The 26777-nt window shown below is 33.8% G+C and overlaps 2 protein-coding genes across 6 annotated transcripts; one reads left to right on the top strand and one right to left on the bottom strand.

The window, feature by feature from the left end:
• Positions 1–10362: 10362 nt before the first annotated feature.
• Positions 10363–12139, top strand: LOC106767203 (nicotinamidase 1). Its single transcript, XM_014652043.2, has 5 exons — positions 10363–10591; positions 10730–10913; positions 11340–11473; positions 11581–11766; positions 11871–12139. The coding sequence occupies exons 1-5, from the start codon at positions 10451–10453 to the stop codon at positions 11961–11963; spliced, it is 738 nt and encodes a 245-aa protein (XP_014507529.1). The 5' UTR covers positions 10363–10450; the 3' UTR covers positions 11964–12139.
• Positions 12140–13423: 1284 nt separating this feature from the next.
• Positions 13424–25564, bottom strand: LOC106768253 (protein EXECUTER 1, chloroplastic). 5 transcript variants are annotated; one of them, XM_022783493.1, is made up of 15 exons: positions 24989–25564; positions 24243–24359; positions 24040–24105; positions 23351–23457; positions 21725–21806; positions 19369–20166; positions 19065–19185; positions 18786–18955; positions 18337–18411; positions 18109–18201; positions 17843–17987; positions 16682–16965; positions 15880–15992; positions 13865–13935; positions 13424–13747 (listed from the first exon to the last, which is right to left on the bottom strand). In XM_022783493.1, the coding sequence occupies exons 1-11, from the start codon at positions 25322–25324 to the stop codon at positions 17895–17897; spliced, it is 2058 nt and encodes a 685-aa protein (XP_022639214.1). In that variant the 5' UTR covers positions 25325–25564; the 3' UTR covers positions 13424–13747; positions 13865–13935; positions 15880–15992; positions 16682–16965; positions 17843–17894. The 5 variants fall into 5 exon arrangements, with proteins under 5 accessions (XP_022639214.1, XP_022639215.1, XP_014508775.1 ...); XM_022783494.1 differs by lacking the exon at positions 16682–16965; XM_022783495.1 differs by lacking the exons at positions 13424–13747; positions 13865–13935 and adding an exon at positions 15403–15772.
• Between the last annotated feature and the right edge of the window lie 1213 nt (positions 25565–26777).

Raw genomic sequence — 26777 nt, 5'->3', positions numbered from 1 at the left:
ACGGTAGAGACTAATTTGTTTGAAATTCGCACTTATAAGAACTCAATTCGAATGGTTTAAAAGAAGGAGACCAAGGTAATACTTCAAAATTTTGCTTTGTATAATAAAACTTTTTACCAATATTCACTTGCCAATAGATACATTTTACAAGACTACAAACTTATCTGCGCATAAAATTCTTTAAACATTAATTGTTTTTTCTTGTAATATTCATTGTTTTTTCTTTGAATATTCGGTAATATTCTTTAAATATTCTTGTAATATTCTTTAAATATTCATTGTTTTTTTTAAACTTTATTTTAATACTTCAAAATTTTGCTTTGTATAATAAAACTTTTTACCAATATTCACTTACCAATAGATACATTTTACAAGACTACAAATTTATCTGCGCATAAAATTCTTTAAACATTCATTGTTTTTTCTTGTAATATTCATTGTTTTTTCTTTAAATATTCCGGTAATATTCTTTAAATATTCTTGTAATATTCTTTAAATATTCATTGTTTTTCTATAAACGGCGCAGAAATCGGGGTCGAGTTGCATGAGGTGTCGTGCTTCGAGTGCTCCCTCCATGATGACCGAGAAAGAAATAGTTATCACAAAAGCCCAAATCATCAATTTCTTATACTCACTCCCCATATCTATGTTTTCTTCGATCTCTGCATATTCCAAACACTTTCACCTTCCCTTTTATAGCCATAAAACAATGAAATCAACCAACAAATAATAATTAATACGGTTTGGCAATCCAACATTAATATGGAATGAGTCACCACCCTACACTTGCCAAAAGTCAATGCAATTCTTCCACTCGTTACAACCATCTTCTTCCTTTTATTGAATCTTTTGGCATAATATTAAAAATATCATATTAATTAAAAATATATCAAATTACATTATATAAATCAATCTAATTTTATTTTATAAAATTATTTTATAAACTTAAATTAAATTTACAAAAATCAGATACGTAATCAAATTATATATGTGAAATTGAATTAATATTAAAACGCACCATTTATTGAATAGACTTCCCTACACGGTCAACTATTTGAATAACCTAACGGATGATTTTGAAAGTATCATGATCAATATTGAAGAGAAAAGATTTGTCAACTCTTACCGTGAAGGAGTTAGATGGGTCATTAAAGGCCCATGAACTGTGGAAGAAGAAGAAAAAGAAGGAATCTAACGATCAAGCACTAAACATAGTTTGACTCAAGTGAAACTCGAATTACTCAGAGTTGAGGTCTTGGAAGCAGAGGACGAGGAGGTCGAGGATGAGGTAGATTTGGCCAAGGTAATTTTGAAAATGATAAAGAGCAAACCGGTCAGCAAAATTGGCATAACCAAGGACAAGGAAAAGGCCGAGGAGATCTGCTAGGAGTTGAGTGTTTTAAGTTTGGCATGCATGACCATTATGCAAACGAGTGCATTCGAGAAAGCCCTACAATTGTGGTAAGTCCGGTCACATTGCTAAATTTTGTCGAGCTAAGAAGAAAAGTGAGAGAAACCTTCTTATGGAAGAAGAAGAAGAAGATGATGAAAAAAAGTGTGGAATCTTGTTTATGGCAAAGAGCTCGGAAGCAGTGGACATGGAGAGCCCGATCCCAATAATGAACGTGGAGAAGGAAAACTTGGAAAAGAAACTCACACAAAAAGATGAAGAGATTCAACGGATAAAAAGGCTTCTGGATGAAGCAAATGAAATAAACCAAGGGTCGAGCTTGAGGAGCTGAAAAAGGCAACTCTTGACAAGGATGAAGAAGCATATAGTGTTCTCGAACCAGATGAAAAAGAGAAATGTGAAGATGTTGAGAAGAACCAAGTGTGAGAAGCTCAGATATTGAGATAGCAAACGATATGATGAGTAAAATTTTGAAGGAGATGAAGAAGTCGGCCAATATTGCTGAGTGTACGACCAAGATTATTGAAAAATTGTCTAAAGTCAGAAACGAGTTGGTCAAAGTTATTGAGAAGGAGGGCATAACAAAGTCAGTCAAAGCATTAAAAAGGTCAACCAAGGTAAAAGACAAAAAGGCCATAAGGAAAAAGAAGAACTCGAATATGATTGAAAGAAGCAAACTTGATGCAGGGTGATGCAAATGGAAACCGAATAAAAGATAGAAAATTGAAGTTTATGGGGGAGTTTTGTTAGGATAATCTTAAATTTTAGGGATTCATTAAAATCTTATTTTATTAGTTTTGGTTTTAGTAATATTTAGTTTGATTTTGATAGAGATATATTAGATATAGGTAATTTTGACTTGTGGAAGGGGGTACGGTACTAAGAAAAAATTTAGGTAATGTTGTTTAGAGTAGTAAAATCAAGGGTAGTTTATATGTTGTTAAAAGCGAAAAGTAGGTGGGTCATAAGAAATGTAGGCTTGCAATTTTGGTGCAGTGTAGGTATAGGTAAATTATGGGATGCAATTAAAAATCTTAATCAGGAAAATGGGTGCTGAGAGGTTTAGGTCAGTAGGGTGGTTATAAGAGTGGTTCGTTAAAATATGGTGAGATATCGGTTAGGATTCCCTTGCCATTTGGATACGTATTTGACATACATTAAAAAGGGTTAGATGTTGTCAAGTTAGATATAAGGTAAAGGTGAATAGGCCTACGTTGATATGGGGTGTAGAAGGGCTTATGTTTGATAAAGTTAAGTGACATTGGTACTACCCTGTTGGCTTATAATAATTGATGATGGTGATGATAACTTGTACTTGGGTTTTTGAAGAAACAAATATAGGTTTTCATCTTGTTATATAGTAAACAAGTTATAAGGTTGTGGTTAGTGTATAGTTGACTTATTCTTGTGTTTTATTTGACTTCGCACTTTTGTGGTATGTATGGTTTTTAATATCTTAAGAATGTCGTTATGCAGGAAATGCTTTGTATGTAGCTACAAGATGTGTGGTAATTGTTTTCGTGATCAATGTTTAGCTTAACGAAAGTGTCATGGTATTAAACCAACTATGGGATGGGGGTGGTGTTTATGTCTTTAAGTATGTTTTCTGTTTATAGTTTCCTAATCCATGTTGGTTCATTTCTTCTTGCGAGAGGGTAGAAAGGTGGATCTCTTCATCTTTAAGAGGTGATGGAAGATATGAGTGTTTTCATCGATGAGGGACGGTGGAAGAGACTGGGATTCGAGAGGGTGGAGAGGGATTAATGTCTCGCTCGTAAGGTTTCGAATGATGAGTTTAGTAATGATAAGGGCAACTTGGAGTTTTACTCGTAAGCCTTGAGGAGTATGGGAGATAAGTCTGAAGTTGCGGTGAAGGACCACTCAAATCATTATGTTTTGGTAAACACGAATGGTGCGGTGAAGTTGACAAGAGTTGCCTTTAATTGACACGTGGTGTAGAACTAACGAGTTGATCATGATTCCTTTTTATGGAATATATGGTTTGATATTGTATTTCTTGTTAAAGTCTTACTATATACTGAAATTTTTGTTTTTAGGAGATTGTAGTAAATATTTAGCAACTGAAATAAAAATGTTGTATTGTGTTTTGAGGTTTATTCTGTTAGCTCACTCTTACTTTTTTTGTGTTTGTAGGATGATTTTATAACTCCTTTTATTATAAGGAGCAGATAACGTTACAGATAATCCAGCAGATGCGTAAAGCGGCGAGGTCTTTGAGAGAATGGAGATTTTATTTCTTTTGGGTTATTTTGAACATTATTGACTTTTACTATGTTGAATAGATTACTGTTTTCTTTCGGTTGTAAACAGTTGTTAAGTTTTCCTCACTAGTGCAAAAGCGTTGTTTAACGTCGGTTAATTTGGGCTTTTAACGTCATTTTCGTTCCCGACGTCTATTCGAGTGACGTTACTATGCATCAGTAGAGTAATGACAGACGTCTATATAGACGTCGGTTTTGAACCCAACCCACGTCCAACTAGACGTCAAACGAAGTAATAATAGACGTTACCATAGACGTTACCATAGACGTTAGTGGTCAACAAAATAGACGTATGAACGCGCCAGATCGTTTTCTGCACTGTTACTTATTGGACGTCGCTTTGTGCATTGACTGATGTATGTGGACGTCAGATTTTACCTTAACCGATGTCTACCGGGCAATTTTTTTTTAATAAAATTTTATTTTTCGGATATAACCACACCTGAAAATCAGAAAAATTTCCTAGAACAATTGTTTATAATTAATTACAGTTTGTTTCAACTATAAATAAATATAATTCATTTCAAGATCAATAAAAAAAATTATAAACTTAAACTAAACCTAAGTAATTGAAAACAAGAAAAATAAGTCTTGCTCTAGTTCTAGTTTTGGATAAGATAAGTTGCCTACTCTTCCCTTATCTGCCTTATCATGCCTTCGGTTAGAGCAAATGAATTGTTGAAGTTCTGCACAATTAAAAAAAAATTGATTATGGTTTGATATATGTTCAAATGAATTAATTGATTTTTTGATGTTTTCAAAGTAAGCCTGATTATTACCTCATTCCACTTATCTGTAATGGCAGCTCGAATGATGGTCTTAATCCAAGACATCACATAGTACCCACATTCCCATGAATCAAGTTGTTTGTTACACTAAAATGACAAAGTAAATATAGTCAAGAATTAAGATCATTGAAAAACAAAGTAAATGAATTAAAACTATAAATGCACCAAACCTTGGGATACAACACTTTATTTAGCTGACCTCGAGATGTACCCATTACTCTATTTACATTAAAACAGAAAGTAATATTAATTTAAGTATGAAATCATTAAAAATTAAGGCCGAGATGAAATTAAAAGTCATTTTTAGCGAAACACTTACCCTTGAAGCAGGACTTTCAAGTCATCTTTAATCTTCTTATGCAGCGAACATAAGAAGACAACTGTATTTTTTTTGGGAATGAGGACTACTAGTTGCCAGTGAGCCCTGTTTGGAACATCATAAATAGTTAGTAAACTAATTAAGTAAACTTTAATTACCTTTTACATAAAACAAGGCATACCCGTCAATTTATGGCACAAGGTATATGTCTCTGTTTGACTCAGCCATCCATGTTTGCAAATAATTTTGTTTCACTTCATCTGTGTTACCACAACGTTGGATGGTCTGAGGTTCAACAAATCTGTAAACGGAAGACCGACCTTGATCTTCAATGATTGAGTCCATGTACCTATAACAACAAAGTTAACTTATTACAAAGTAGGCATCTTAATTAAAATAATATGGTACACAAAATTAATTGTCTTACATGCAACAGAGTTGAATAATAGAAATATTCAACCACTTGTCTCCCGAAATGATCTCTGATACATCATTGAATGTGATATATACTGGCAAGTGGGGGGGAGACCAAATACTCTTAAGTCCCAGTATATTTCTACTGATCCTTTGGTAAACCTGGGACATCTTGCCATTAGTTTTGATATGGGATCATCCTCCGCTTCAACCATGTCATCACCATCATCAGCATCATCATATTCAGGTATTGATACCTCATTCATTGGCTGCTTTTGAGGATGTGTGAACTGAAGATAACATTTTCAAAGTTATTAACAATTATTTTGAAATTATAATATAAAATAGCCAATGATACAAACATTTTTTTCAACGTGCATCACATCAAAACAATGTCGAACATCAAGTATAGACCAATATGGAAGATTAAAAAATATTGATCGTTTCTTCCAAACATTTTTTGCATAGGTACATTTATGATGTTTTCCAAATACAATGTTAATGTTTTTGACTTCGTTATACACCTCTTCACCATTGCGGGGTCTGCACACAACCTCATCCTCGGCACTTCCATTGAATGCTTTTTTCAATCTATGATAAGGGTGATTGCGAGGAAGGAATTTCCGATGTCTTGTATAAATTGTCTTCTAACCATGCTTCAATTGAAGGTAACTAGTGTTTTCTTCACAAATCGGACATGCAAAATGTCCTTTAACACTATAACCGCTCAAGTTTCCATAGGCTGGGAAATCATTTATAGTCCAAAACAACATTGCACGCAAACGGAAATTCTCTTCAACATCTGAATCAAACACTTCGACACCTTCTTCCCACAACAATTTCAAATCATCAATTAAAGGTTTTAAGTAAACATCAATGTCATTGCCAGGTTGTTTAGGACCAGATATCATCATTGACAACATGACATATTTTCTCTTCATGCACAACAATGGAGAAAGATTGTATATCATCAACATAATTGGCCATGAACTATGTTTGCTACTTAAATTCCTGTACGGATTCATACCATCAGTTGCAAGTGCAAGTCTTAAGTTTCTTGGATCTGCACCAAATTCTGGAAATGTTTCATCGATCTTCTTCCACTGTGGTGAGTTTGCTAGGTGTCGAAGAAGATTATCGTACTTTCTTCCTAAAACGTGCCATTTAAGGTTCTTTGCATCCTCCTTAATAGAGAACATATGTTTGAACCTAGGTATTATAGGCAAATACCACATGACCTTACCAGGTGCACCATCATTACCTTCTTCAGTGTTTTTGACATATTTCTTTTTAAAACGGCTTAAACCACATGTTGGACAATAGTTTAGTGAAGCAAACTCCTTGATGTACAAAACACAATCATTGGGGCAAGCATGTATCTTCTGATATTCAAGACCCATTCTGGAATAGGAAGAGTATTATTTTCTGGAAGCATCTCCTACAGCAACTCCAACAACTGCGTGAAACTTTTATCTGTCCATTCGTTCCTTGCTTTTAAACTAAACAACTTCAAAGTTGCAGACAAACGTGTAAAGTTCGTGCAGCCTGGGTACAACGGTTGCTCAGAATCATTGATAAGAGAATCGTACAAATTAGCTCTTCTAAAGTTATCTTCACCAACATCACGTATCATGTCCTCTAAATGATCACTCATCCATTCTTCCACATAATTTGTTCCTCGTGACGTCATAGGCTGGTCCAGTACTTCTCCATGCCAAGTCCAAACGGTATACGATCTCGTTATGCCGAACATGAATAGATGATCATGCAAATTGCCCAAGTCTTGTCGTATTTGATTAGAACAACGAACACAAGGACAAAAATATGTCCCGTTCACAGACTTTGCATTTTCTTTAACATATTGCAAGAACACCGAAACACCCTTCTCATATTCTTCAGAGATGCGACGTGCATTCATCCAGCTTTGATCCATACTATATTAATCGTTTGTGTTAAATTTAAAATGGGAACTAAGTTTCGCTCAGTGATTTCATACTTATAATCTAACATGCCAATTATAATAACAAGCTAAAATTTATCACATACATATTCAAAAGCCGATAACACATGCATACATAAAAGCCAAAAACATGCAAACGCAAAAGCCAATAACATGCATACATAGAAGACAATAACACACTTGCAATGAAAGTTTTAAACATTGAAGCTAACCTTCTTAGCATATCAAAACAGCAATGGAGGGAATTGGAGGACTACAGGCCCAAAAATATAGGCCAAAAACGGTCAAAAACGTCGCCCAAGAACACGTCACAAACTGCATCAAAACGCAACGAAGACGAAATTTAATCGGTTGAAATGGAAGATATCTCAGCAAAGAGTAACTTAATCGGAGTAAAACTAAATTTAAACGGTGCAAAAGCGAGAAAATGAACCTGAAAGTTATGTCGCAACAGAAAGCGCGAGGAAGAAGACGATGAATAATGGTGTAACTGCTCGCGGGTTCGTGTTCTGAAATTTACGTTACTATAGACGTCGGTTAGCTATCGCGACTGACGTCTGTCAGGTTATAGACGTCGGTCCTGTCACTAATGTGACGTCTATATGATTTAAATATTAATATTGGTGCGGATTATGGACGTCGGGTATCTGAGCAACTGACGTCTAGTTGGACATAGCCGCCAATTACCATGCAACTGACGTCTAGGTAGCAGAACAGTCATGACACTTTCACCTAACAGTCAAGACATAGCCGTCGGTTACGATAGGGCACCGACGTCTATGTCTAATACCATTAATGACACTCAACCACCTGTCAGTCTGTAGACGTCTGTGTGTCTCCACCGACGTCTATTTCGCGACTATTCACCACCTCTGAGACCTTTAGACGTCGGTGTTTGTCATTGTGACGTCTATAGCTCGACTCTTCACCTTATCTGGCAGACCTTTAGACGTCATAGTTGAAGGGCCCCGACGTCTATAGTTCTTCACTCATCGGTTGGAGTCTTGCCCAACGTCTAGTTGCCCTACTTAATTACGAAGTTGTCACCGGTCATCGTTTAACGTCAATTGACGGAACAACCGACGTCTACGGGGTGACGTTAAACAGCGTTTTTCCACTACTGCCTTTAAATGACGTTTAAAGGATTTGAACTTTTATTTCAGTTAAAGGTAGCAAAATGATTTAAATTGATTGTTTTTATTTTTTTCTACAATAAATATGTTTGTATGGAACATCCTGATAAAGTGAGCTCTTCCAAAAACTTTTTCACCAACATCACGTACCATGTCCTTTAAATGATCATTGATTCATTCGTCCACATATTTTGTTCCTCTTAACGCTATAGGCTTAAGTAGTATTTTTCCATGCCAAGTCCAAATTGTATAATTCCTCATTATACCATAGATGAATAGATGATCACGCATGTCGCCCAAGTTTCGACATATTTGATTAAGACAGCGAACCAAGGACAAAAATACGTTCCATTCATAGAGTTTCCGTGTTCTTGAACACATTGTAAAAACTCAAAAACTCCTTTTTCATACTCTTGACCGAAACGACTTTCATTCATTCAACTTCGATTCATACTGTTTTTAAAAAATAAATGAAGATAAAATGCCAAAAATCACGTTAAAAAATATGTCTAACTTATAAGAAATGTACAAAAATCAATTACACATACAAGAAACAATACAAAAAGTACAATAAGGGAAACTAAAATTCATGTATCTAAGTAATATATCAGTACATTACAATGTATATCAAAACCAAGAAACAAACCTTGATAGAAGTAAGTTGTTGGCACCAATGAAGAATAGTGACGTGTTGTTCACTGTGGTGGACCTTCAATGGAACGCGAAAACGCAAAATGAATTCATCAAAACACAAACAAAATCATGACATTCGCTTCCGGAAACACATACATTTATGATAAATAACCCAAAACTGACATTTATTCTTCCTTCCACTATGAACGAACTAGTTGATTCACTTGGAAGTATGGGAGTTTGAAACTAATGAAATATCCCAACCAACAGAAACACTTTTGCTAGAGGTAAGTGACATTTGTTCTTCCTCGCACTCATCAACAAAGATGTTGGTTCAAGTAGAAGCGAGAATTCCCAATGTAAATTGACGTCAGCATTTGGGGTTTCTGACATCTAATTCATATTTTGACAATCCAAAGGTCATGTTTATTCAGGTGGTAATGATTCATGCAGCTATATAACGTCAAAAAAGAGAATTTTCAACTTCAATTAAGGTCGGAAACCCCAAAATTCTAATGTTTAATTCGTATTTTGACAGCCTACTGGTCACTTATACTTACGTTGTAATGATTCATACAATTATATGACGTCAAAAAATTGAATTTCCAACATCAATTTGTGTCAGAATTTGAGTTTTCGACGTCATATGCCTATTTGATGTCGAAACATTACATTTCTGACATCTAACTTGAACATTTATTTACAACAATGTCATTAATCATTTTTAATATTAACTTTTTTATTTTGATTTTGAACGTGAGACATAAAAGACTTATTTTAAACTAATGAATTCAGTTCTAGCTTATCTTGAGATGAGGTAACTAAAGAAGTCAAAATGAATTAACTAAATCGAAGTTAACACGATTGAGGGTCGAAATCAAATTAAATAAATCTGATTCATATCTAATAAACCTAATAGAAAAATATATTCTATCGATTTCACTATATTTGATCTAAATGACATGATACATTCAATATAAATTTACTATTGGATTAAAAAATCTAGATCTAATTGATCTAGTTAAAATGGACCTAAACTCAAAAATTTGAATTTAAAGTGGATTTATTAAAATAGATGCAATCTATTTTATTGAATTTAAATTAGATCTAGACTAAATCTTGAAAAATCCATGGTGTCTTTTATTTTTAATAATTTTTATTTAGTCTTTAAAATTTTAGATGACAAATACATAAAAAAAATTAAAATCTTTAATTTGTAAATAAATTAATTTTAAATTAAAANTTTTAGTTTATTTTATTATTTCTTTTAGAAATCTTTATATAGAAGTATCTCTAAAACATATCTATATTGGAAAAATCTACTTCATTATCCTTTCTTTGACTTTTCCATTTGACTGAGTCACGGATAACACTATGCAGATCATGTTCACCACCTTATATATTTTTTCTGCATTATAAAATAAAGATTTCACTAAAAACCTGTCCGTGACATTGAATACACACAATTGTTAGGCATATCTCTGAAATTATCAGGTAAGTGAAAACCAAAATGGTGTCACAGACAGTTGAACTCCTAAAGAAGGAGATTCCTCTGGATCAGGAGTCTGTGGTTTTAGCTGAAGATACAGTAAATGGTCTTGTTCTTGTGGACATCATAAATGGCTTCTGCACAGTTGGTGCTGGAAATCTGGTATCTGCTTTAGATTCCTTTCATATAACCTCATGTCTATGTGTGACTATGTGCGTGTATCTTTAATGTTTTCAATCTTGATAAGCTAAATATTCTTTGCTGCACCAAAGATTATAGATATATGGATGAAATTTTCAGGCTCCAAGAGAACCCAATAGCCAGATTCGGGGAATGATCAATGAATCAGCAAGGCTAGCTAAAGTATTCTGTGAGAAGAAATTGCCAGTTATGGCTTTCCTGGATTCTCACCATCCTAACAAGCCAGAGGATCCTTATCCCACTCACTGTATTATTGGCTCTGATGAATCAAATCTGGTTCCTGGTGAGCAATTAGTTACTCAGATATTTACATATATTTTCATTTTTTTTGAGTTAAAATTCTCATTAATGGTGTTTATTACTACCAAAAAAGTTTCAAATGGATTTCCTTGGAGTTCAAAATAATGATATAACTAACCCAGTTCTGCAGAGTGGAAATACTTGTAAATTTTGGCGATAGATTGCTGAAAATCGTAGATAGAATTAATTTACAGTTTGAAAGTAATTTTGTTGAAAATCTTAGATCAATCATGGATAAAATACCTGTTTTACTTTCAGTTGAAATTGATTGGAAGTTTTGATAGGTTTAAAAGTTCAACATCGTTTAAATGCTTAAGAGTTGAGATGAAGAATAGTTTACAAACATCATTCTTCCTCAACATACTTTCTCTCTGAGCTCATGGCATATCTTATTATTTTTGGCTCTCAGAGTTAAGATGGCTGGAGAATGAACCAAATGTAACGATAAGGCGAAAGGATTGTTTTGACGGATATGTGGGCTCAATAGAAGAAGATGGTACTAACGTATTTGTAGATTGGGTGAAAAAGAATAAGATAACAACAGTGAGTGTTTGTTTATTTCTTTATTCTAATGTTGTACTATTTAGGCATGAAGATGTGAACTCGTTTTCTTGAAAGCATTAACTGATTTAGTTTCAATCTCGGTGAAGCTGGTGGTTGTAGGTGTGTGCACAGATATCTGTGTTCTAGATTTTGTATGTTCCACAATGTCAGCAAAAAACCGTGGTTTTCTGAATCCTTTAGAAAACGTGGTGGTGTATTCACGTGGCTGTGCTACCTTTGATATCCCTCTGGAAGTAGCCACAGATACCAAAGGAGCTTTGGCACATCCACAGGTACATACATATATGACTGTTCATGAGTAAAAAATGGTGTGTTCACGATGTGCAAAAGTTAAGTCATATGTTTAATGCATTCTGGTGTTGTCTGTCATTTTCAGGAGTTTATGCATCACGTAGGGCTCTATATGGCCAAAGAAAGGGGAGCCAAAATAGCAAGTGAAGTTTTAATTGGTGCAAGGTTTAATATATAAACGTGATTTGTAATATTTTTCACGTTATGTTTGGAGTTTGGAACGTACTACTTATGAATAAGTTCTCTATATAAGGTATCTTATGATACTTATTATAGATTGGTAGGTCCGATAAGTTCTAATGGATTATGTACCTATCATTATCTATAAAGCATAATCCTGTCCGAGTTACATAAAATTTAATAATTAAAAAAATAGAAGTATTAATACTTTTTAATATTGAATCATATTTACTAATTATTAACTTTAACTAATTATTAAATGTATTTACTAAATGCCAACTATCGAATCAATTACAACCAAAGAACTATATAAATAAACCATAGATGCAATGGTTAAAAAACAGTAAGTTATTTGCTATAACAAAATCTCTACTATGAAACATACATGACTTGTAATGATTCAAGTTATAGAAATATTCGTTGAAATATAATCATTCTTCTCCTCAAATGAAAGGATTTTTAGAGTAGTTAATTGATTTGACATATCCCTTATATATTTAACAACTTTAACCATTCTCGCTTACTAAAGTTTGGCATCACTTTGGATCACTTGTTTTTCTATTCCTTCCACTTTTCAAAAATATTTGCGGTTCTTCTAACAATGTCACAACGTAGGGTAGTCAAAGAAAGCTCATCAATCAATCGTATATCCGTAAAGTGAGAGAGTATTTTATGTTATATATACTTCAAAAATTAAGTTTTAAGATCTTTCTTTGTTTGTTTTGTTTTTCATTTTGCTCTCTCACTCTTCATGTTTGCTCCTCTCAAATTCCTTGTGTTTGGATCTCTCCTACTCCAACACTAGCTTTGGGAGAGTGAGTTCCAAAATAAACTTGACACTCTCCCTGGCAAGGTCGACGACCGCTAACATCAATGCCAAGTACATGGTTCAAGACAACAAAATCAACAACAAAAGTGATGGTGATTGAATGGAGAAAACACAAGTTTGGTTGTTGTGATATTCTGTCTGAGGATCGAATATCCCTCGTCAGAATTACACGGTCATCATTGTTTTGGCCTTCCTCCTCCCTTCTATGTTTCCCCGTATGGAATTTTAGGGTTAGGTTAGGTGTTTTGACAGAGAGGTAGAGATTGGGAAAAAGGGGTCAGAAAATAAAAAAAAAAAATGGAAAGAAAAACCTGGATCATTGATTTAGAGTAAACGAGATCTAACAGTTTTCGGAGTTTCCCCCGATGAGGGAGATATAACTGACTACCTTCCCATGCTAGCCTTCACCTATCTTCAGTTTTCCAAACAAGTAATTATGCGTCAATAAATCCAGCGCAAGATATGAACTAACTGGGTATACTCTCCTAAGCTCATCCTCATGTGAGGCAGGGATGAATAAAGAAGGCAACTACAGTTGTCAGAAATCAATTTTGTATTCAAAATTTGGCTTCATATTTCGGAGCACCTTCAATTTGTTGACTAGACATAAGAGTTAATGAGGAAGATAATGCCAAAAACCTCAAAATAGGATTCAAAGTAAGAAAAAATTGTGATGAAAATCTCATCGTAACAGAAAGAACAATGATATTATGAATTTTATGATACATATATAACTTATAAGAAAAACTAGGAACAATGTACAAAGTTGATGGAATGAAGACTACTAGTACATTGTGCTTCGGTGCTGGTATTACTAATCCCTCTTCAGTCTATAGTTAGTCAAGCTACACCTACCAATGCTTAAGATACCAGAGTCATCTGAGTTCTAGACAAGCAGCCCATTGCTCAGTCTCTGCTACTCGGCAGATAGCTAGTGGTTAAGATATTTAAAGCTGTAGATCAGAGTCAGATAGAAAGCCAAACAACAAAATCAGCAATCAGAGAAAATTCATGTTCACGGAAAGAATCATGAAACACCTACACGTAGTTGAAGTGAAGACAATGGATACCTCAAATGGAACCACCCTGCAGTGATTGATGATATCTTCCATTGAAGCACAGTTTTAGCATTCCAAAAAACCTAGAACCTATTGAAATTAGAAATATCTTCCATCACATTAAATAAATCTCCAACATGATACGGTTAACAATTTAAATATTTAGAATCACCCATACACTTCATGACAATTTCACTAGAAACCAAAACCAAAATATACAGAATAAAAAACTTAAGCATTTAGCAACCCAGCAATCGAAATTTGAAACCAGAAAGTCCATTTAATAGTTTTTTGCTGTCTTCTGACCAAACATAAAGCTTCGTATTTAAAGCGAGTAAATAATTATTGATTGCTTTAATGTGTAATAGGGACTAGAGTATTACATAATGTTCAAGGCCATCTGTGGATTGGTAGTAAAGGGTGTGGATTGGTAGTAAAGGGTCGAGTGTAAAGGCATGAAGTGGAAGGAGAAATTATTCCACCGTTGAGTTTGAATAGGAATGGAACATAATGGAAGAAGGTGGATGAGGTAATAGGTGACTCACATTATGATCTAGTGCCTTCTGCTCTATATCTACCAAGTAGTGTATAATATCAATTGCTCCCAGAAAAAAAATTAAAAAAAAAAAAAAAATTGTTGCATTCCTTTTCCTATTTTTAGTAGTTTGAGCTATAATCATTGACTCTCAAACCAAAAGCACGTGTAGTCATATCATCCTTGGCCTTTGTGTTTGATCCTCAGAATATGCACGGACTCATTTAGGATGAAAACAGCAATTACTGATGAAACTCCTACTCTTCTATCTAGCAGCAGCAAGGCACTAGAAAAATGGTCTAACAGAGCAAATAGATACTGATATAACTGTTGTTAGATCAAACTGCCAAATCAGAATAATAGGATATAGAGGTTTAGTTAATTTTTTAGATAACCGTACAGAAGTGTCACATAAGTTTCATTACTCACAAATAAAAGAAAAGCAACGCAGTGACAAATCTTCTCATGATTCCCATTTCAAAGTATACGCCTTTGATTCTGGATTTACAATTAAATTACATTACTTCAATTCAATGTAATAATTTAATAGAGATTTGCTGGCAGCTATTTATCAGCTATATGTGTTGCCAACAAGTCACAAGGTAGATTCTGGTCCATTTCCAAGTTCTAAACCTTAAAAAACATGATATCAAGATTTCTCTCAAAGGTTACATAACATATGCTTCAAATTAAGGTCTTTTGGAGTTTATTATATTTTGCTTTTGAATGAAAACAAAATGCTCTTGACTATTGAATATAGTTTTAGTGAAATCCACTATGGGATTAATCTCCCTTGTGTAGAAAATACACATACAATATTATATTTATAATAAAGAAATATAAGCTAAGTTCAAAATACAAATAAAAAATAATAACAAAGTAACAAAAATAAAATACTAAAGATAAGATATCTATTTAAAATATGTAATAATCTAATATATCTAACACTCTCATTGCATACAAATCATATATACCAATTTTATTACAAATATAATCAATTCTCATTCCTATATAGACTTAGTGAAAATATTTATTAATTGATCACTTGAGTTAATAAACTCAATCTTGACGTCTTCCGATACAATCTTCTTTCGAATGAAATAGAGTCAATCCCTTGTCGTAAAAGACATGACTAGAACTAATATGAAAAACAACTTGATTGTTACATATAAGTGTCATTTGAGTGACATCTCTAAATTGTAACTCTCTAAGCAATTGCTTAAAACAACCGAGCTCACAAGTGGTTGAGACCATGGGTCTATAGTATGCTTCTACACTAGATCTTGCCACAATACTTTTTTTCTTGCTTTTTCAAGAGATCATATCACCAGTAGAGACACAATATTCGGATGTAGATCTTCTAGGAGATCCTACCCAATCAGCATCTAAATAACAAACAAGGATATAAGGGAGGATCATTCTGAACAATAGCAACATGTCGTGGAGGACGTCCATGTCAGCATAACGCCTGTTAATGTTGTGGGTAGGTTACCGCAATGGTCACACTTATGACGACCTTTTCCATGCTTGAAAGCAAGTGAGATCATCACATTGAGACACTAATGTAGAGGATTCATTGGCAATATTGTATCATTAATAGGTTTACTTGGTACATGCAAAAGAATGGAACAAGTAGAAGTCAAATTGGGTACAACAGGTGAACCCAAAATCTGATCACGAACATGGAAATATTTACCAAGAAGTCCATGTAATGCTAATACCATGAAGAACTTTGAACATTATTCATGAAAAAGAGCATGAATCCTAACCATATAATCCATCATAGAGTCCTGATGCCAAGAAGCAACAATATTGACAAGAACATGACAAACAACACCATTGAGACATTGAGTATCATTGCTATATGATAATTTGGCCTATTCCTAAATTCCAGAACATGTGTCATAGGCTTGAAAATTTTTTTAAAGAAGAGTGAATGATACCCTTGATAACGATGCATAATTGACAATCAATTTCTACAAATGGGGAACCTCAGTGGAAGTAATAATAGTCACTTTTTGAGTAAGATGATCAACATACCCTTAACTCTCAAGCCAAAGTTAAATGTCTAACGGCCAAGTAGCATAATTAGTGTCACCTAACTTATGAATAGACAAGTGCACATGGCATAGTTAGTATATATTGACGGGTCAAACGCATTGATGGTAGAAGAGATGTCAGAAGAGACAACAATAGAAGAAGTCATAGATGAAAAGATGAGAGAAACCCTAAAAGTTCAGAGTTCTCCAATCCAGGCACTAAGCACATATCCTGAAAGAGGAAAAAGAGACAACCTCGATGCTTTAAATCGTTGTCGAAGAGGAGCCAAGACACACCGCCACACATGGCAAAAAAAGAACGCAGATCCGTAACTTTAAGAGGCACGTGAGGGCGCATGGGAGCTCTAGTGAAAGAATTGTTGATGGAATGTTGGTTGCTTGGCCGAGATTATCAAAACCTTAAAACCTTATCATCATCGACCGAAACTAGAACTCCGACGACGTTGACAATGACAAACAACCGTGGCGATTACAACGGTAGAGGCGAAGAATATTTTTCTTTTCAAAAGAAAAATGCTCTAATACAATATTGAATACAATGAAGAGTTGTATGGGGTTAATCTCTCTTGTGTAGAAAATACACATAGGGTACTATATTTGTAATAAAGAAAATATGGACTAAGCATAAAATAAAAATAAAGAATAATAACAAAGTAACTAAAGATAAAACATAAAGATAAGATATCTAATAATCTAATATAGCTAACAAAAACCACATAAAAAAATATATCTTATAATTCCCACAAAATTTAAAAGGATTTTAGTTGACTAAGTTACATGCCTATTTTATTACATTAATTAAACCCATCAATTATCTCTAAGTAAAGCCATAAAATAAAAAACATAACATAACTAGAGCAGGAAATAGACGAGGGCAGGTTTTTCTTATAGGCCAGGTGTATTATTTATCAGATCATTGGCTTTAGCTTGGCTTATTTCCTATCATGACTTTGATCGGCCTTGCATGTTCATGCAATTCAAAAGCTTGGCTTGGTTTGAAAGCTTATTTAATAGCCCTACAATACATAATCTTCAAATAGGATTGGACCTTTTAGGTTCCCATTAAACCCAATTGCAGAAAATGTTGTTATATATTACATAAATTAGAAAAATAATAAATAGGTTGGTCATGAGGCTAACACACCTTAAAAAAAAAAACGCTTGTTGGGCTTGATAATAAATAAGGCAGACCAAATTGTTATATAAATACAAGCATTTTGTTCCACCTTTATATCATATGCAGATTTGTAAACAAATTTTATGTTTCACATATTTATTCACTGGCCATGCTAACAATATGATTTCCTAGCTTGAAAAAATAAAGACTACTTATGCAGCAAACAAAATCCATCAGTTACTACTTCCATGACACATGGATCTTCGATGAGAACTTACGCTGAGAATCTGAAGAAAGAATTTACAAGTCTCTGACATTATGAACAAAACCCTATTGTTGAAGCCTAAGCCGATTGAAGAAGACCAAAAAATGGTACTCAGGGGCCCAGTACACAAATCCAACAACTGGGCCTGCTTTTAGGTGCTGGTAAAATCAACAAAAGGCATGTTGCAATCAGAAACATTTGCACAAAGGTAAGAAAGTATAATTTCAGATTACAACATAAAAAGAATAAAATAATAAGACAAGATTGAAGAATACAAACCTTTCCATCGAGAATCACAAGTTCACCATCAACCCATCGGGGATTTTGAAACCCTGGCTCAGCCAGCCTCCCTTCGCCTTTGTAGCGAGCAATCTGAAAATCACAACAATATTGGAGTAGAATACAAAAAAATAATAATCTAATCTTTTAGTGAATTAGCACCAATTTACTAAAATTTTGGGAGAGGGGAGGACCAGAGAGTTAATATCCTCAAGAAAAGTTCCATACCACACCAAACTCTTCAGGTATTATCCCTTTATGAGGTAGTTGATACCTCTTTCCAATTTTTGCACGGAATGCCACCTAAGGTCAAGGAACATAAATGATGAGATCTATATGATACAGACAGCAAGATGAGAAGCTTAGTATCAAAAAGAGAATGCAAGTCTATTGCAGACAAAAGTACAAAACTATCTCAGCTTATGTTAAACTCAGTCAATATAAGTTTCCCAAAGAAAAAGAAAAAATTATCCAGTAAATACTCATGATGAAGGTAAAAGAAACTATTGATCACAAAGCATATCTCAGCACCACCAACATCTCATAGTTTTTGCTAGTATGATTAAAAACTGCATTTTCCGAAGATACAGAGGTTGCTAATTCAACACCTCCTCACAAAGTAGTAAAGCATGCAGATGAAAAAATAATCACTGTTTTAGTAAAGTTTACAATATTACCTGGCCGGCTGGTACATAAGGATCTCCTGTTAACTTAAAAGCTTCTACGTACTCATAAAACTCAAGATCTGAAGGTTCCTTGGCTCCATTGTCCTCTTGCCACTGTCCAAATCTACGTCTTAGATGAATAACTTCAGAGGAGTAAAGTCCATGTGCACCAATGTACAGACCTGATTAAAATGAAAATACATTACATGTTTTACACTGTGCTGCAGATTAAATACATCCTACATTCAGCACCTTGTGGTCACCAAATTGACAAATTCTATAGAAAATCACCATTTAAAGGATCAAAAGAAGTTGGTATTTTGATGCGATTGAAAATAGTTGACCCGGATAATTGATGGTTTTGAGCCTGACTTAGTGTGAGATTTATCAATTCTCCCACCTCTTTCAGCACCTAAAAGATTGAAGCAAACCATCATAGTCTAAGCGACCCATGGATAGATTCAACAAGATATTGAATTTTGAAAAGAAAAATAATTTGCAATATATATATATATATATATATATATATATATATATATATATATATATATATATATATATATATATATATATATATATATTTAACTTCTTATACCTTTGATGGTATCTTCCCCCTGCCAATAAATTTAGCAAGGTCAAAAATCACATGATTAACTTTGCGACGACCTTGAAACTTAGCTGATTTATCAGATGAAGATTTTCCTTTATCAAGACCAATAGGCTGATTGACTTCTTTTTCAACAGTAAATGAAAATGAACCACACCCCTTCATATCCAGCTTAGCAGGAACTCGAAGCAAATCTCTAGTGGATAGATTACTTGAAAGTTTCTGCACAAGACCACCAATAGCAATTTTAACAGCAAATTCATTATGTTCTTCACGCCCAAAAGTTCTCATTCCAGCGTTTACTTCAATCTCATCATCTCCCTCCTGCTCAGTCTCAGATTTAATATCTTCCAGTTCTAGATTTTCTACATCTTTTTCTTTCTCTCTGTCTTCGTCTTCATCATCATCATCTTCATCATCATCATCATCATCATCATCATCTTCATCACTTCCTTCATCTTCATCTTCCTCTTCATCCTCAATTATCTGCTCAATCACATCAGATAGATCGGTGTCTACTTTTTCTGGAGTTATGACCTTGAAAACCTTCACCTTTACTCCAGGAATCATATCTTTCAAGACATTCTGAAATCCAGGCATTCCCTCCGTTGGATCATTGCCATCATTCCTATCATCACCATTTTCTGGTTCTTCAGTACTCACAACAAACAACTCACTTTTGTCTTCAGTAGATTCCATTGAACTCAGTGTCCCAGTAGCATCCAATGTTTTAGAAGACGCTGTTGGGGATCCATGGAAGGCCCCTCTCCGCTTTAAGTACACAGCCTGAAAATCAAAAGAATATCCTGTTCTAGTATTGCTATAGGACAAGTACAGATAAAGACTGTTTTGTATTAGTGTTAATACAATTACTAATAGAAAAATGACTATTACAATTGTTAGTCTACTTCACACTGGCTATTGTACAATTCCTGCATGTAAGCGTATTACTAATCTCCTTCATGTGCAGGTGGCACTCTTCATACTTTAATTGTACAAACAAACCATCTTTACCTCTTCATATACAAATTCGGTGACAATGTCATTTAACAACCTTATTAATCAAATTAATAGTTGTCTCTGTCCGGATTGCAACCATCCTCATAAATAATTTTCTAACTAAATACCAACCAAACCTTTAAACCTTCTTCTCTTGTAAAAAATGTTATCAATTAAAATTCATAAATCTTGTTTAATCAGTAATCCTTACATAATTTCAGGCATAAATGATGATAAAAAATTACATGACATGAACTGTACATGCTTGACATTGATTATGATTATATTATCACTAATTTCGAATGATAGAGAAAATTTATGGAATTTTTATTACAATTTTAAAAATAATTCATTATTTTTTTAAAAGTAAATTAATGTATGTTTAATCATTATAAAATAGAGAACAGTCCAAGGTTAGTAGATAAGGATAAAGATTTATATGGTTGATAATTACTAGTATGGAAGATAAACAATTACCTATTAAACTACCAGTTTTTTAATTACTAAAACGTAAGAATTTAACTGCTTTAAGTTGAGTAAAATTGTTTTGATTTTTTTCCAATAAAACTGTGTAGAGTGCTAATCTACTTACTACACATGAAGGGGGTAGGTTAGCATATCCCTTAAGCAAATGTGCACTTCAGGTCACACAGACACCATAAATTTCCGAAACAATCATTTCAATACATCAAATAAGGAGCACAGCTACAAGGTGAAAAATAAGACTCAAATTAGTTTTGCCTCATTTTTAATCCAGAAGAATACAAGTTAAAATGGAAAAAATACAACTTTGTATTTAGGGAAACTCAGCATGAAGCCATGAGCTCAAAATCATTGAATAGAGGCACCTTAGTGCAGAAACTTCACTAATCTGAGAATGTATGTCCATTAAAACCTAAGATAATGTGAAGCTCCAAACACAAGGAAGTAACACTGCTGAAGTGTGTTTGAATCTAACACCAGAAAGAAATCCAACCCAAAAGTGCTCCATTAATAAAAATACAACTCGGCACCACCCCATCAATAATCCAAATTGGTTGCTTTATCTCGATTCTGAATTACATGCAATATGCTTCATTCTTGAATGTAATCCCACGTACTATTCCATCATCCAAGGATATTTTAAACTGAATAATTAGCAGAAAACTTGTTTGACAGTAAACATAGAAGGTGGTCCTTAGCATACCCATATATTCATATTTCACATAAGAGAACAGAATTAGCACAATGTTTTGTTTATGAAAAATCGTAATTTAGATCAAATTTTAAAGAAGATTGCTTGCTGTTTATACAGTGAAGATCCAGCATGTACAATAGAAATTATGGGTCAGTCAAGAAGAGATACCTGTGACTTGAATTCACCTTTTTTATCCATTGTAAGAAAAATTTCAAATAGTGGAATGCCAGCGGCAGATGTTGCAAGTTGCCTAAAAAAATATAGTAAACGGGTTAACACCAGAAAGACAACAAGGCAGTGGCAGGCTCACCTAAAATATTTCATGTACAGATATTCCTCAAAGTTTATAAGAAAAATTAAAACAAGGCAAGTAAATAATAAATTAATTCCATAAGGAAGATTTCATGCAAAGACAACAAATGCCATTGTAAATACTTGTACACGGAAGTCTACACAAAGAATGAGTGTATACAATTTTATCAAATGATAATGTGAGCATACGACAACCAGATTCATAGAATTCACCATTAAGATTTCCCATATTAATAATTATTTCAAATTTCAATATTATTTAGTGCCAAAGAAAGAATGGAGAATAAACTGTTAGCTCATCAAATTGGTTAAAAGCTATAGCTATTGATTCCTGTAGCAATTTAAAATTAATTCCAGCTAAATTTTTAAAAGACAGTCAAAGACAAGGTTAGTAAAGATATACAAATCAGACTCTACATTAGCTCATTACAGAACAGAAACAATAAAAATGATGAGGGTTGAAGGCAAGGCAATGCAATACTCTCATAGTTACGTCGTTTAACAAACTTCTCTAAGATTAGAATAACTATATCATTACTCCCTGACAATCCAACCTTTTATTTTAGTTTATGAACACGTGAAATATACAAAATACATACATTAAGTTCAGTCTCATATACAACTATTCTGTTGTAATCAGGAACAAAATGTTAAAACAACGTGGTAGTACAGAAAGATGTTTCATTTCAAGTCATTATCTTGTTAAGTGTGAACAGACAAAATGGAGAGAATGTTGAAAGGTTAACCAAACTAATAAGGCAGATGGCAAGAAATAGATCAAATTGAATATGTTTAATCCTTTGTTCAATCAGACAAAATATGCATAGCTGATTGACTATCATATCTTAATCTAACTTGGGGACAGATGGCTAATGCAATTTCACACTGTGTAGAATACATAAAACTATAGGCCACCTCTAACAACGAGGGGGGAAATTGGTTGAGGCAGAAATCTAACTAGTGACTAACTGATCTCCCTGAATCATTATTTATGCATAAAGGAACTAAGGCTACAAGAGTATAAGCACATAAGCTGGTCCATTTTCCCAAACTTATTTGAGTTTATTATACTGCTACAATAGATATTTATGAATTATAAAGCATTTTGAATACTTGACCATGTTTGGATGAGCTTATTATATGGGATTCATAAACACACAAAAGCTACTTTGTGGCTAAGACTAACAGAAAGAATAATCACAAAAATAGGTTAAATTAATCCGAACAAAAGATCACAGTTCTTACGTTTTAGTTTGGAATAATTAGAAATGAGTGACAATCACAACAATAATTTAGTTATTCCTAATAGAAGGTGGAGGAACCCTGAACCTAAATATATCAGACACATTTACATAAGCCATTCCTCATTAGCACAAAGCATAAATGGTAGAGCACCTCCTTTAGTCGTATAACAAAGTAAGTTTTTCTTTTCAATTAGGCAAAGAGCCTACCCCACTTTTATCACCAACATGGAGAAATTACCTAGGACTATAACTCCTTGCCACATATCTTCCATGCTCAGGAGTTATACGAATAATTAGACCATGTGGATCTTTAACATCTTCAGAAATACCAGCCCACCAACCCACCTACATCAGCAAATGCAAGTCAATTCAAAAGAACTTCTATTGAATATTTGACAAATTCAAGAGATATAAAAACAAAATCACAAACCAAATTCAGATGTTTAAAGCAGTGTAGTTTATTGGCAGAGCTTACGGCACTAAAATGTCACATCAAGGCATCAATCTTTTTGAGAAATAAATATATAAAGAATGAAATCCAGCAACTCATGCAAATGAATTAGAACCATGATAAAAACCAATGAAATAATGCCCCCTAAAATCTAAAAACACTATAAAAAGTAAACCAAGCATGCTCACAAATGGATTTTTATTTGCTATCTTCTAATATTGACTGTCATTAGATCCCACGCCAATTGCAAAGTCTAAGAATAAATTCACTTTAAATGAACTCCTGATGACCAAAAAAGTAGAAAGGGAGGTCTTATCTTGATGGTTCAAAGAAACTTGCAACCAAGTTACAGATATTTAAGCAGAGCTACAAGTATTGCTAGGGCTACCCTTTCACATTACATCTGACATTCTATTTCCACCAGAATGCAAAGATATTCATGCAAGTTGCATTAAACAAATTCTAACAGAACTCACAAGTCCAGCGCCAGCTTTATCTCTTAAGAAAGCTGCATCACCATACCGCTCCTCTTTAATGGCTCTCTGGAAGTTTGGAAAAGATACAAACAGATTTAAAATGTATATATGAATGGGGTTGTTAAAAAAGAAAGCACAAATATTGGTAGCCAGTATGAAAAGTTTTGGCTATCAAAGGAGCATCATGAAGTCAAAATTCTTACGTTAAGATAAGACATCACTCTTCCAACACTGTCATTGTTAGCTGCAGCCGCAAAAGCCACCTTTAGCCTGGCGGCATCTTCGAAGTCCTCCAAATACACAGCCCTACTTAACTGGGACTGTCAAGCACAAAATCTGTCAGCAACTCACTAAACCAAAACTTCAGGCAATGATTAGACTTAGACGAGAGTTCAAAATATAACAAATCCAAATTAAAGTATGTCATGGCATACGATATACCATAGGCACGTAAAACAAGTTTGATAGCGTTAACAATAGGTTCCTTCATGATAAGTTTGAAAGAGGCGTTTTATTTTACACCAACTTGCCATTCAATTTTGGCAAAAAAACTCATTTAAGACTATTAACTGTTATCCGAAAACAAGCAAAAATTTGTAACTTGGAAGCACATCAAATTTCGGGAACAGTTCCATCTTCATACTAACAAATTCCATCCGTCAATTAAAAGAAACACCAAAGCTCAGGAGAAAAGGCAGAATGTCTAATTTAAGCGAAACAGAGTTGCTTGAGTAAAAGATGCTAGAGTAAAAAATAAAAATACTAGAACTGTAAGCTGGGAACATTGTGTCGTTTCTACACACGAAACTCCTCAGAAAATAAATTCATTTTTTCCTCGACGAATCAAGAAAACAGCATTAAAATCGATTCACGAAAAAAAAAATAGTTACACGTAATTAGAGGACGCGAATTGAAAAAAAAAAAAAAAAAAAAAAAAAACCCGGTGCACCTTGAGAATTGAGAGGAGACGCTCTTGGTCGTCGATTTCCTCGAAATGCCGGCGCCACCGATCCCAATCCCAATCCTCGTCGTGACCAGCCGCGCGGCTACGATCTTCGACGGCGTCCCCGAAGGACTTCCAGTAAGAATCGACGCGCTTGGCGACCTCGGAGAAGTGGTGCAGCACGGAATCCCAACCACGTTTGGCGCCGCTGCGGTCGTCGGAGGAGATGCAGCGGCAGGGAGAGAAGGAAGGTAAAGAAAGGAGCGACGGCGTTCGCGCGGGAAACGGAACGGCAAGCTTCTGGTTAGGGAAGGTAAGGGTTGGAGCGGTCATGGAAGCCATGCGAGAGAGAGAGAGAGAGAGAGAGAGAAAGAGAGTGAAAGGAACGAATGGATATGCGTGCGTGTGAGAGTATGTGTTGGAAGGAGATTGGAAAGAATATGCTGTTGATGATGTTGTTGCTAAATGGTGAGGTGATAGATTATTGTTGTCGCTGCTGTTGAGTTAGTGAATAATGTGAATGTGAATGTAAAGTGAATGCAAAGGAACATGAGGCTAGAAAGTTGGGTGTGAAATTTTGAGGGACGGATCTTCATGCCTCCATAGATTTTCTAGCGTCAAGGGATAAGGATCAATTTTTCTTTTTCTTTTTCTTTTTCTTCTCTTCTTCATTTCTTTATTTTCGCATTTATTTTATTTTTCTTTTTAACGGTTGCTGTTGATAGGTTTGGTTCGGGTCAATCGGTTGTCATTCAAAAAGGTAAAAACATTTGCCAGGTGCCACTAACCCAATATTTTATCCCATAATAACCATGGATTATGCTAAACCACACTGTGTCATATCATACCAGCTTAATTAACTCTTTTTTATTTTAAATTTACAGCTCAACCAGTTTGTTCAGTTTTACAAAATTGCAAATTATATCTTAGATTTATAAAAATATCTGTTACCATAGGGAAAATTTTTAAAATGTAACACTTATCTTATCTGTATGTTTAAAAAAAAAAAACAACCATCTATTTCGGAACACAGAGTATAAAATTTTGCAAATTAGAAATTAAAATTCACTGAACTTATGTTTGGATAAAGTTATCTGATACAGTAATTTATTTATTTGATTAGTTTAATTTTTAAAACAAAATTAAATGATTTGTTTGCATGAATAAAGTAAAAAAGAAAATTTGAATCTTTAGAAATTATTACAAATAATTGAAATAGTAAAATTTTAAATTCATTTAAAAAATAAGAAAATTAAAATTTACTCTATTTTTCTATATATATACACTGGAAAAAATAAATTATTAAATATTATTTGAATATTTAAATTTTATTAATATTTTTGTTAAAGTTTAATTTTAAAATTTATTTTTTAAAAAAATTATTAAAAGAAAATTTCAATTACTTTATTTGTAACTTAGAAAATAAGGGTTATAGGAATAGATGGAGTATTAAAATAATGAAATGAGCACTTTACCTTAAGAAGTAACTTTTAACAAAATAAACTTTCTGAAGCTCAGCTTATTACTTTAAACACTTTATCTCTCTAGAACCTCCATTCTCTATTTCCTCTCTATATTCTTTTTAGAATTTCTTCTTATTGAGCCCTCCGTTCAACGATCAGGAAGTGCCTAAGCAATCTTGGCGTTGTGAGTTTCGAATTCAACCGATCAATCCTGTGTTTTCTTCCGGTAAGCATCTTCTCTGTTTCTCCGTGATTTCTGAACTGTGATCATGCAATGCTTTTGCCTTACATGTGTTTAACAATTCCTTTCTTCAAATTCCTAACTCAATTGA

The sequence above is a fragment of the Vigna radiata genome, chromosome 7 (genome assembly GCF_000741045.1).
Source record: "Vigna radiata var. radiata cultivar VC1973A chromosome 7, Vradiata_ver6, whole genome shotgun sequence".
NCBI lineage: Eukaryota > Viridiplantae > Streptophyta > Magnoliopsida > Fabales > Fabaceae > Vigna > Vigna radiata.
The sequence above is the reverse complement of the archived record's forward strand: the minus strand, read 5'-3'. Positions and strand labels throughout refer to the sequence as shown.

What these genes read in the sequence shown, in the direction of transcription:
- LOC106767203 (XM_014652043.2), top strand. Translation starts at nt 10,451, where the DNA reads ATGGTGTCACAGACAGTTGAACTCCTAAAGAAGGAGATTCCTCTGGAT. An exon ending in AAAAGAATAAGATAACAACA is followed by an intron (nt 11,474 to 11,580) that starts GTGAGTGTTTGT and finishes ATCTCGGTGAAG; the next exon opens with CTGGTGGTTGTAGGTGTGTG. An exon ending in GAGCTTTGGCACATCCACAG is followed by an intron (nt 11,767 to 11,870) that starts GTACATACATAT and finishes TGTCATTTTCAG; the next exon opens with GAGTTTATGCATCACGTAGG.
- LOC106768253 (XM_022783493.1), bottom strand. Translation starts at nt 25,324, where the DNA reads ATGGCTTCCATGACCGCTCCAACCCTTACCTTCCCTAACCAGAAGCTT. An exon ending in GCAAGGAGTTATAGTCCTAG is followed by an intron (nt 21,807 to 23,350) that starts GTAATTTCTCCA and finishes ATATTTTTTTAG; the next exon opens with GCAACTTGCAACATCTGCCG. An exon ending in AAGGTGAATTCAAGTCACAG is followed by an intron (nt 20,167 to 21,724) that starts GTATCTCTTCTT and finishes TTTGATTTTCAG; the next exon opens with GCTGTGTACTTAAAGCGGAG.